Source organism: Triturus cristatus, chromosome 3_1 (assembly GCF_964204655.1).
Source record: "Triturus cristatus chromosome 3_1, aTriCri1.1, whole genome shotgun sequence".
NCBI lineage: Eukaryota > Metazoa > Chordata > Amphibia > Caudata > Salamandridae > Triturus > Triturus cristatus.
The window spans coordinates 336529740-336542531 of NC_140583.1; the positions used below are offsets into that span (position 1 = coordinate 336529740).

The following is a 12792-nucleotide window of genomic DNA, read 5'->3' on the forward strand; positions in this document are numbered from 1 at the left end:
CCGACCTCAAGAACTACCGCCCCATCTCGCTCCTCCCGTTTCCTGCCAAAGTCATCGAGAAGACCGTCAACAGACAGCTAGCCGCCTTCCTCGAGACGAACGGATCCCTCGACCACTCGCAGTCCGGCTTCCGAGCCAACCACAGCACCGAGACCGCCCTCATCGCAGCCACTGACGACATCCGAGCCCTGCTCGACAACGGAGAAACAGCGGCCCTCATCCTCCTGGACCTCTCCGCAGCATTCGATACTGTCTGCCACCGCACCCTAGTGCAGCGCCTCAGCAACATCGGAATCCAAGAGAAGGCACTAGAGTGGATCATCTCGTTCCTCGCCGGAAGAACCCAGAGAGTCCGCCTCCCCCCGTTCAGATCCGAGGCCACCGAAGTCATCTGCGGCGTACCACAAGGATCATCACTCAGCCCCACCCTCTTCAACGTCTACATGAGCCCCCTCGCAGCCATCGCACGCCAACACAACCTCAACATCATCTCCTACGCCGACAACACCCAGCTGATCCTCCCCTTACCGACAACCCAGCCACTGCCAGAACCAACCTACATGAAGGGATGAAAGACGTAGCCGAGTGGATGATGAACAGCCACCTGAAACTGAACTGAGACAAGACGGAAGTCCTTATCCTTGGATCATCACCCTCTGCCTGGGACGACTCCTGGTGGCCCCCTGCCCTGGGCAGCGCACCCAAACCAATGGACCACGCATGCAACCTGGGCTTCATCCTAGACTCCTCCCTCTCGATGACCAGACAAGTCAACGCCGTCTCATCATCATGCTTCAACATCCTACGCATGCTCCGAAAGATCTTCCGATGGATCCCCACCAAAACCAGGAAGACGGTCACCCAGGCACTCGTCACCAGCCGACTGGACTACGGAAACACCCTCTACACCGGAACCACAGCCAAACTACAGAAAAGACTCCAACGCATCCAGAACGCCTCCGCACGACTCATCCTTGACATCCCCCGACACAGCCACATCTCCGGACACCTGAGAGACCTGCACTGGCTCCCCGTTAGCAAGAGTATCACGTTCCGACTCCTCACCCACGCACACAATGCCCTCCACGACCTGGGCCCCAGGTACCTCAACAACCGCCTGACCTTCTACACTCCCCCCCGCCAGCTACGATCGACCAGCCACGCCCTCGCCGCCATTCCACGCATTCGAAGAACCACCATGAAAGGAAGATCCTTCGCCTACCTGGCAGCCAAGACTTGGAACTCCCTCCCCATCCACCTCCGTCTGACCCAAGACCACCTCTCCTTCAGGAAGCAACTCAAGACATGGCTGTTCAAGCAGTAGTGGTCCCTCCTCCCCCCCAGCGCCTTGAGACCCTCTGGGTGAGTAGCGCGCTCTACAAATTTCTTGATTGATTGAAACCCCCCTCATCACAGTGACCAAAAGGTAAGTGTCATCATGGTCAAAGCTGCAAATAACTAACAGCATGTATGATCCCTGCACCCAACACATCAAACACTTCTGGGGCAAACTAGTGGCTGTGTCCCATCCACACAGAGATGTGGTGAGGCTAACAGTGCTGTAAAAACATAACACACTCTCGGCCATGTGCAGACAAGCACCACCCATGGGGGCTGACAATGCATACAGCGTACGATGACACAACAGCAGAAGTGACCATCACCAAGCATGCACACATCTCAAATAGGCACACCAATCAAAACAACATGTGTAGACTGTAGGTGTCAGATCCCAAACTCACATTCCATGCCAGCAATGGCACCCAACAACCAGGATGAATGTGCACAATGATGTGAAATGACTCACAGGGACAGCAAGCAAAATCACAAACAGCATCCAGACAAAGGCCCACAACAGCAATACCAATGTACTGGTGCAGATGCACAAACACAAACAGGCAAACTCACACTGCACATCGGACACAACATGTGTGTGTGTGTGTCACAGTATCCACAGGCAACTACACAACATATGAGGGGGGCTGAACTACAGTGACACAGATGTGGACACAGTGCCATACAAAAGTAAACCGTCATTGGGACACCCTCAGTGGGCAATCAGGCATTGGGAGATGAGAGGGAGCACAACATACACATGTGACACAAGCTGGAATGAACACCAACTTGAACTAACACAGCAAGAGACTGACACACAACACCACTACCCCCAGGGAACAGACATTGGGGTGACACAAGCATGCATGACATCTCCACTGTGATGACAAAGGCAGATGTCGTACAAACTGGGAAACCCAGACATGTGTCCTGTGCCACAAACGTACATCACACATACACAAACACAAATCACTCAGCATGGCCCCTCATCCATGGACAAACGGGAGCTAGGGGACCACCTATGCAAAAATTCACATCAGTCCACCCTCAACACCACACATCCTGAACTGCAACAATGTGTATCTGTGAAGCCCACATGGACATGTGACATTGCACATGCACCCATTACAAACACAGGAATGTTGGGAGGAACTAAGGTGCACACACACATCACACAAGGACAGTTCACTGCCCTGGAGAATGACAGACATACTGCACAGTATGCGGTACATGGCCATGACCTCAAAGCTCATGTAACCTTCAGAATCCCTGCGACAGTCCCAGGACAATGCAGATGCCAAGGAGAAACACAAGGCACACATGCTGACACCTGCCAGCATCGCAGCCATGAACCCGACAAGTGGGAGCAGTCACACACACATACAAATGTCTCAATCACTGAAAACTACCACCTAGGGACAACGACATGATTTAGCAAATAAACAGGTTCCTTGAGGAACCCTGACTGTGTCCCATCTGTGTGACAACATCATCACCACTCAGAACTGACAAATCCTAATGATACACCAATTAACAGTAATGTGTCATGCACCCACACATCTGGTAGCCCATTGGAAAAGTAGTGGAAAGAACCCAGTACCACTCAGCAAGCATCAACAACAGGAACATATCAAGGGAACACTGTATGTGTATGAACAGGGATGTGGACACACAAACATGCTCATACAACACACACCATGGGCCCAGGCCATGTCACTGGACAAACACATACTTGAGGGGGACCCAACTCCTGTGGAAGCCCAGCTGTGCCAAACATATACACCGCGGGCCCGATTCACAGAACTAACTTAAGACAAAATCCTAAACTTACTACCATTTTGGTATTCACAGAAAGCACTTACTCATTTCAGTATTCACAGAAGTTAGGAGTCCTAACTTTAGGACTCCTAAATGCCTTCTGTGAATACCGAAAGTCTTAAAATTAGGATTTTTCTCAGTTTAGTAGTAGTATAGTTTGGACTCCTAACTTTAGGACTCCTAAATACCTTCTGTGAATACCGAAAGTCTTAAAATTAGGATTTTTCTCAATTCAGTAGTTACTAAATTGAGAAAAATCCTAATTTTAAGACTTTCGGTATTCACAGAAGGTATTTAGGAGTCCTAAAGTTAGGAGTCCAAACTATACTACTACTAAACTGAGAAAAATCCTAATTTTAAGACTTTCGGTATTCACAGAAGGCATTTAGGAGTCCTAAAGTTAGGACTCCTAACTTCTGTGAATACCGAAATGAGTAAGTGCCTTCTGTGAATACCAAAATGGTAGTAAGTTTAGGATTTTGTCTTAAGTTAGTTCTGTGAATCGGGCCCCGCAAGTCCCACTCATGTCTGCAGAACACTTGGTCAGTCAGCCATCAGTTGCCACACAATGAAGGCTCTGGTCACAAGAGCCTGGGTATGTGAGTCTCCCCTAAGTCATCTGCACATAACCAAAACATATGTCTAGCAAGTTGCACAGAGGCCCCAGTTGCTCCTATTACAATGATGCCCACACCTGTAGGTTCAGTGATGATGAGCACAAAGTATGTGGAAGTGACAAATTGGACAATGGGAAGCACATCATATGTGCAGGGGTGCAAACCACAGATGTGACCATGCAAATGAAATGCTCACCGAGAGATGTACACAAATAGTTGATCCTGACACACCCAGGTAGCTGCAAAGGATGACATGGATACCCACCAGAATAGGATACATCTCTCATGGACCACAGGGAGTACCTCACATCAACACATCAGTATTCAACATTGTAAACCAAGCATTACAGGTGCAAGGGCATGTAAAACAACATCAACATAATGTACAGATAAATCAAGTTCACAGGGATAAAGAAAAAGCTTTATTCATCGCATTAAAAGTGAAATGTCTGTTCTAACAAAAGGCCAATGGCCAGTCCATGTCCAAATGCCAAGGAGTGAACTAGAGTGACAAATTCAGTATATGAAAATCTAAACGTCTGTGCAAACAAAAGGCCAATGGCCAGTCCATGTCCAAATGCCAAGGAGTGAAGTAGAGTGACAACTGTCACACCTTGCTTGCCTGCACTGCTAAGGACCGGGGTCATCCCCTCGGAGGGGCATACATGGGGGCAGGCCAGGCATCGCAGGGACCGGATCAGGGCGCAGCAGGAGGCAGTGAAGAAGTGGGGGATGCAGGCGAGACACTTGCAACTGCAGTGGAGCTGACTGAAGTGGTGGGTGCTGTCACAACTGTGGGGCACAAGTCAGATGGGGGCGTCTCTGTCTGACTGCGCCTGGGGGAGGGTGTCCAGTTGTGAGGGGCACTCCCTTCTGTGTCTGGGGACTTCCTCTTCCCCTTGTAATCAGGATCTGCAGGGTCAGTGGGGAAGAGGCCAAGGTCACAGAGGAAGAGCTTCTGGAGGGATGGGGTTGCAGGTGAGGCAAGGGAAGGGGGCTGGGAAGGAGCGGTCTCGGAGGACTGCGGAGTGGTTGTGGATGACTGTGAGTGTGGATTCAGTCCCCTGCGCTTGCTTGTGTGCACGCCTAGACCTTGGTTTGGGGGTTCCTGTGCTTGGGACAGGTAGGGTGCTAGGAATCGTGGGTGGCTCAGGGGTAGGAGAGGTGCGGGACTGTTGGAGGCGGGACACTGCTGCCGTCAGGGTGGTGGCCATGGACTGATTGGTCCTCTGTAGGGCAGGCATGCTCGAGGAAATGCACTCCATGAATGACACCAGCCAGTTGTGTCAACAGACCTGTGTGTGCATGGAGGACCTTCAGCATCGACGTCTGCCCTACATGGATCTGTCGAAGTAAGTCCACAGACTCCTCACTCACAGCAGCAGGGGACACAGGGGCAGGGGGTGTGGTGCCTGGCACAAAGGAGACATGCTCATGAACACATGAGCCCACAGGGACCTCTGGGATGGGAGCCGATGGGAGGTGGGTGGTGGTGGTGGTGGCGGTGGCAGTGGCGGGGACAGCCTCACTAGCTGGGGTTTGGTGGCTGCTGACACCCGCCTTCACAAGGGAGTCATCCTCAGACCTGCTGTGGCCCTCAGCTGGGGGGATGGTGCTGACGACTCGTCTGTGTGGCTCCACTCGCCCTCCGGTCCACTGGGTCCACTCGACTCCTCTCCTTCTGTCCCTGTAAGGCTCTGTGGCTCCTCCTGGTCCGTGGAGCTGTCCTCTCCTGTGGCCGTGGATGTATCTGGATAGGAATAGGAAGTAAGAGAATAACATCAGTCACCTGCACCGACTGCACACACCACAGTGAGTACATCACATCACAGGGCAAGCCCTGGCATCATCAGCTGAACACAGCTGAAAGTGCCAACACTGTTTAGGATAAGACAATTGTCATTCTCAACATCAACCATGGCACACATATCCCTCCTTGACTTTCACACATATGTCCATTGCATGTTGGATGCTAACACCCCAATGTGCCAACATGCACCACTCACACATTAGTTGTACATGCAAGTGAACATGTAGGAGAATGTCACTATACACAGAGCACATCTCTTGCTACTGACTCAGTACAGGTGTCCGGATGAAGGGATGGGCAGAGACTCATTCCACATGCTTGTGATGCATGCCAGCAACACACACTATGATGTACTCCTGTCCTGATGGTCAATGCCACAATGTGGTGCATGGTGCACACTTGAACACAATGCAGGCTCACTCATAGCAAGTTAAATGCCATGGCACTGGGATGCCCTGAAAGTCAGTCAACACTGTTTCCTGTCCTGTCACAGGGGCAGGGCATCCAGACAACAACAATATGCACTGACTCACAATATTGCTCTGGGGTAAAGCAAACTCAGCAGATGACCGGCGCACTTGCCCATCCCATGCAAACAACACATCCAGGACCCAGAAGACCCTGGCACAGTCTGCCATGCATGTCACCCAGCTGGATGAAGGACACAGTTGCATACACTATTGTGCGTTGTCAGATGATCACACACCTATATGTCACACAGGTCTTGTCCCTCACAGTCACATCGCAGATGTCATGCTGACCCTCTGAATCATGGACACCCCAGTTGTACGTAGCAACAAGCCACACCCTAATGATACAGAGGCAGACACCTGAGGGCACATGTCACTGAGCACAACCTTCAATTTCATACACAGGAGTGGGATTACAGAGTGTTTCTAAATGCCCTTGAGGGGGCATGACTGGCCAGGACTAAGTGAAAAAGTGTTTGGCCCTGGACAGTAGTCAGGTGGCTAAGAAAGTGTGACATACTTGCTATACATACTCGCGAGGCCCAGAAAATTGACGTCCCCTGCTGCATAGGTTTGTTTGGAATACCCCAGCCACATGTTGCGAGTCAGACCAGCAATTGATACACATCTCAAGACCACACACAGATCACGTCAGATCTCAGGCATTGTGTAAACAATTGACCCACCCATGAAACACACAACAGATTCATGGGAACTGATGCTGACCGGTACCTGAAGCATAGCTGACTGCAGGGACACAGTGCCCTAGTGACACAAGAAACAGGTTGTAGGGGCCACACCTGTGGAACAGATGAGGAGGGTGCATCACACAAATGAGGGACCTGAGTTTGGGACTACAAGAGCTACATAATGTGGAAGTGTGACCAGGAAAAAAGACTGCTATTTGCATGTCATAGTACACAGATCAGACATGGACTCACCCCCTTCCTGCTGCTGTCTGGTCTTCAGCTGCCTATCCAGTTCCAGGAAGACCACCGCCTGGATACGGAGCACGTGGGGAGTCAGGGTCCAGTGTCCACCCCTCCTGTGTGGAGGTGACAGCTTCAGCTGGACTCTAGCTATCCTCCGGGTCCAGCCCCGAAGGTCCTGCCACCTCTTCTTGCAGTTGCGTATCCAGCGCTTGTAGATCCCCACAGAACAAACAGTCCGGGCGATGGTCAGCCAGATCTCCTGCTTCTGGTGGGCATCAACCTGTGAGGAGGACAAAGTGAAAAGTACATGAACACACATGCCCCAGATTGCTGCAGCACACATTTGGATAGACATATCATCATCACAAAGGGAAATAAAATACACAGGTAGCGCAACCATGGGGTTTGCAAAAGAACATGCATGTCTGACATGTTAACAATGCCTGGATAGTTTAAGCTTGCAATAATGCACTTTAGCAGCTGGAAAACTCTTCATTGCATGTACCTACACACTTTGGGGGATGAAAGTAGTCAATGAGACTGCTTGCCACTGATGGACACACTGCTAGTACTGCTAGTCAGACAAAAGGCATAATTAGGAAGGCAGTGGACTGCACACTCACCTGCTCGCCTGGTTTCCCATAGAGCTTTCTGCACTCTGGAAGGAGCCCGTCCAGCAGGGCCTGGTTCTCCTCCACAGTGAAGGATGGGTTCCTTTCCAGAGTACATGCCATAGCAGGAGCCAGAGGATGCAGAGACAGCAGCAGTGGTAGCAGGTATATGGTCCAGTAGCATGTAGTGCAGACAAGTGAGCTCCCTGGGGGCCAGCCAGCCTTATATCTGTGCTGCAGAGGCAGAATCTGTGCCATGTGTCCCAAGTGATAGGTCCATCACGTTTGCATTCTATGAATCTGGAAAATCCATTTAAAAGTACGACTCGTACACGCCTTCCGCATCGTTCAAATCTTCACCTTCATGGAACACTTGAAATTGCAACATTGTTGTAGGCATCCAACTGAATTTCCTGTGCACAACTCGTACAAGTTTTGAATCCGCATCCGTCTCCATGGCAGTCCAGAGCCAATGGGTGCGCCCAGCTCGTTCAACTGACTGTACAACGCGTATTTTGAATATACACATGCACCCGTCTGCATACGATTCAATGGCCAAGGCGTACGCCGTTCTCGGACCATGCCTGTCCGACACGTATGCATGATAGTCACCCGCGTCGGACCTCATTGCATTCAATGACAAAGCGTACGCACGGCTCGGACATGACCCGTGCAATGCATACGCATTGTCACCCGCGTCGGACCTCATTGCATTCAATGACAAAGCGTACGCACGGCTCGGACATGACTCGCGCAATGCGTACGCATTGTCACCCGTGTCAGACCTCATTGCATTCAGTGACAAAGCGTACGCACGGCTCGGACATGACCCGTGCAATGCGTACACATTGTCACACGCGTCGGACCTCATTGCATTCAGTGACAAAGAGTACGCACGGCTCGGACATAACCCGTGCAATGCGTACGCATTGTCACCCGCGTCGGACCTCATTGCATTTAGTGACAAAGCGTACGCACGGCTCGGACATGACCCGTGCAATGCGTACGCATTGTCACCCGTGTCGGACCTCATTGCATTTAGTGACAAAGCGTACGCATGGCTCGGACATGACCCGTGCAATGCGTACGCATTGTCACCCGCGTCGGACCTCATTGCATTCAATGACAAAGCGTACGCATGGCTCGGACATGACCCGTGCAATGCGTACGCATTGTCACCCGCATCGGACCTCATTGCATTCAGTGACAAAGAGTACGCACGGCTCGGACATAACCCGTGCAATGCGTACGCATTGTCACCCGCGTCGGACCTCATTGCATTTAGTGACAAAGCGTAGGCGCGGCTCGGACATGACCCGTGCAATGCGTACGCATTGTCACCAGCGTCGGAACTCATTGCATTTAGTGACAAAGCGTACGCACGGCTTGGAATGACCCGTGCAATGCGTACGCATTGTCACACGCGTCGGACCTCATTGCATTCAATGACAAAGCATACGCACGGCTCGGACATGACCTGTGCAATGCGTATGCATTGTCACCCGCGTCGGACCTCATTGCATTCAATGACAAAGCGTACGCACGGCTCAGACATGACCCGTGCAATGCGCACGCATTGTCTCCCGCGTCGGACCTCATTGCATTCAATGACAAAGCGTACGCACGGCTCGGACATGACCCGCGCAATGCGTACGCATTGTCACACGCGTCGGACCTCATTGCATTCAATGACAAAGCATACGCACGGCTCGGACATGACCCGTGCAATGCGTACACATTGTCACCCACGTCGAACCTCATTGCATTCAATGACAAAGCATACGCACGGCTCGGACATGACCCGTGCAATGCGTACGCATTGTCACACGCGTCGGACCTCATGGCATTTAGTAACAAAGCGTACGCACAGCTCGGACATGACCCGTGCAATGCGTACGCATTGTCACACGCATCGGACCTCATTAGTGTGACTATTATACCGATGCAACACACATATACTGGCCATGGAAACCTGTGCACATCTGCCACACTGCAGCATTGGCCACACAGAGGCCCATGGCATGTAAGGCTGCATTCCCTGGGTGTTTGGGGGGCCACAGCTGTTTTTTTGGTTGGCACTTTGTGCAGCCACTCCCAGGCTGTGCACGTGTACATGGGGGCAGAATCATTTGTGTTTTGTGCACATTGCCACTGTGATGTGCAATTGTACAGTAATGGGCATGAGTCAAGGCCACAGTGTCAGGTTGGATATGTTTAGGACATGTCACATACACCCTGAGTCCTGGGGTGATGGCATGTACGTCACAGTGAGACCTGTAGCCAAAATAATGATGTGCACCCACAGTCTGTGTGCATGTTGTGTCTCAGATGTGTCTGATCAAATGTTCCCAATGGGTGACAGTCTCCACATCCATGTGGTATATGCATCAACCTTGATGGGGTGTGTGTCTAAGACGTACATGTAGGGCCAGCAGGAACAACAGTGGCCCCTATCTGTGGGACTTACGCTTGCCTTGTGGTGTGTACGTGCTACGCCATGTCCATTGCTGTGTTGATGTGGCAATAAAGGGAACCTGGGTTTCTGCATGTCAAAGATCTGTGATGCCTGGGAGACATGAGGCCTCAATTGTCACTGTGGTGTGTGGTTTGAACGTTGCAGCAGCACATATGTTGGGTGACACAGCCAGATGATTGGCCATTGCACCACATGGGACTCATGCGGACATGTGGAATTGAGATGTGAGGTGGTGGTCTTGTAGGTGACATATGTGTCCATGCCCAACAGCACACACCTCAGTACATTGTGTAATGTAATGAACTAGCATGTGATAGTGATCGTGGTCATGGCCACATGGGTGGATGAACTGACAATCTTCCTTTGTGCATCTCTGTACTGCAGGGTACCAGCTGTCCATCGTCCGTTCCCAGACCTTGCAACCATGCAGGAACGCGACTGCATCAGACGGTACCGCTTCACCAGGCCACTGATTGCGGAGTTGGCGGAGCAGTTGGCGCCACATCTGCTACCTGGCTGGACATACCCCACAGCACTGACCCCAGAGGTGAAGGTGATGGCAGCCCTGCACTTCTTTTCCACCGGTAATTTCCAGTACACTGTGGCTACTGCTGGTGGTAAGTCGCAAACGATGTTTAGTTGGGTGGTACGCGATGTCTTGGAGGGGATGTTGCAATTCCTCGACCTGTATATCAAGTTCCCGAGCCCAGCTGAAATAAAGGATGCCTTTTATACACTGGGGAGGATACCGAACTTCATCGGATCTATTGATGGGACACATGTTGACCTGATACCACCACAGGCACATGAGCAGGCACACCGGAACAGGAAGCACAACCATTTGATCAATGCTCTGGTGGTCTGTCTTGCTGACATGTCGATCACACATGTGTGTGCATGGTTCCCTGGTTCGGCGCATGATGCCTACATTATGAGGAGTAGTTGCATTGTAACGCTGATGTCACAGATGCCAGCACAGCATGCCTGGCTTGTCGGTGTGAACTGACTGTTTCTCATTGTGTCTGTTTGTCACTGTTGTATTCCGCACTCCTACCACACTCAGCTACTTGTTCATTTTTCTGTGTGTAGGTGACTCCAAATACCCCAATATGCCGTGGTTGCTGACACCCCTCAGGAACCCTGTGACACTAGCCGAGCTGCGCAACAATGAGGCACATGGTCGGAGCAGGAGGGTGATTGAGCCGACATTCGGCCTCCTGAAAAGCCGCTTTCGCTGCCTGGACAAGACCGGAGGGGCCCTCCCATATGAGCCTGCAAAGGTGTGCAAAATAATCCTTGTCTGCTGCATGCTACACAACATGATGGTGCGGAAGGAGGTGCCTCTCATCCAGGATGACAATGACGATGACCAACCTCCGGCACCTGTGGAGGATCCCGGCCTGGTCCAAGATGCCAGTGATGATGAAGATGATGGTGACGTCCACTCCCAGCTCATGAACAACTTCTTCACCTGAATGTGAGTTTACAGGGTTGTTATCTGAATGTATGGATGTAGCCTGGAATGTGTTGAGCCAGCTCTGTTGCTGTCTGAGTGTGTCTGTGTGCCACTTGACTGGATGCGTGCTAGGATGTGTCCATTCAGGTGGTGTGTACTCCAATAGGGTAGTACTGCTAACTAGTGTTTGTGTAGGTGTTTTGCAACATGTTTTGTGCATGTGTATTGCATTTCTCTCCTGTTCTTCTGTGCTTTTGACTGTATCTTGTCTGTCCTTCCTAGGGTACTTTGCCTGTTGTGTGGTCCACACTGACCCCAAACACCCAGAATCCAACACCAGTGTGGAAGTTGACAATTCCCATCAACTGATGTACCACACATCCCTGGACTTCCATTCTCCAACACATTGGGAGCTTGTGTCCACTGTTACGTAGAATTACCGTGCAACTAGTGTGGAATAAACATGTTGCTGATGTGTAATGAACCTGTGCTATGCTTTGTTTTGTGCGTTGTCTGTCTTCCCACATCTGAGTGACATCTGCTTACCTCACCTGTGGACTTGTTACCACCGACTGGGCTTGGTGTTGTGTCTGTGCATGCAATGTTTTTCAGGTCAACATCATTGTGTGTGATGAGTGACATGGCCATGGTGAGTATCTTTTGTGTTGCCATAGTGGTGTGTGTCCCTCACATGTGTCACATCCCCATGACTCACCTTACGTTGGTCACATTGTTGCAGTATTTGGCATGCAATGTGTTGTGTGACAGATCGACATCCCCCTGAACATCACAAGTTGGAATCACAACAGAGGCAAGTATGGTGTACTGGTGAGTTTATTTACAAACATGTGTGAGGGAAGTGCACAGGATGGTGGGTGCTGTACAGTGGTTTGGGAATCCAAAGTTCACATTGGAGTTGGAAGTGCTGGTAGGTGAAATGTCCAGAGTAAAGTCCAGTCATCTAATACATTGGCCCAACATGAACCCTCCATGTCATGTGGGCGAGTTGTGTGCGATTGGACAAGGTGAACGGGTTGCGCACAAAGGACATTGTCCAGAACAGGTTTGGAGGCCCTGGGGGATGTGCTGGGACATCTGCCTCTCACATGTCCTTCTTCGGACGACCACTCTTCTCCCGGGGGGGGGGAGGATCCTCATGTGCAGGCCTCTGAGGTGCAGGGGACTCTCCGCCAGAGTCCTCCTCCCTCCCTGTGGCACTGGCAGATGGTGTTGCGACAGATGTTGTGGGCACACAGGGGGGTGTGGA

The 12792-nt window shown here is 51.2% G+C and overlaps 1 protein-coding gene across 1 annotated transcript in view; it reads left to right on the forward strand.

The window, feature by feature from the left end:
• The window catches only part of LOC146860216 (uncharacterized), a 63421-nt gene extending 51462 nt beyond the window's left edge, over nucleotides 1-11959 (forward strand). Inside the window, exons 2-4 of the mRNA XM_085646327.1 lie at nucleotides 10454-10686; nucleotides 11159-11546; nucleotides 11808-11959. Coding sequence (XP_085502453.1) covers nucleotides 10494-10686; nucleotides 11159-11544 — 579 coding nt within the window. The 5' untranslated portion in view covers nucleotides 10454-10493 and the 3' untranslated portion in view covers nucleotides 11545-11546; nucleotides 11808-11959. The remainder of the gene's footprint in view (nucleotides 1-10453; nucleotides 10687-11158; nucleotides 11547-11807) is intronic.
• Nucleotides 11960-12792: the final 833 nt, after the last annotated feature.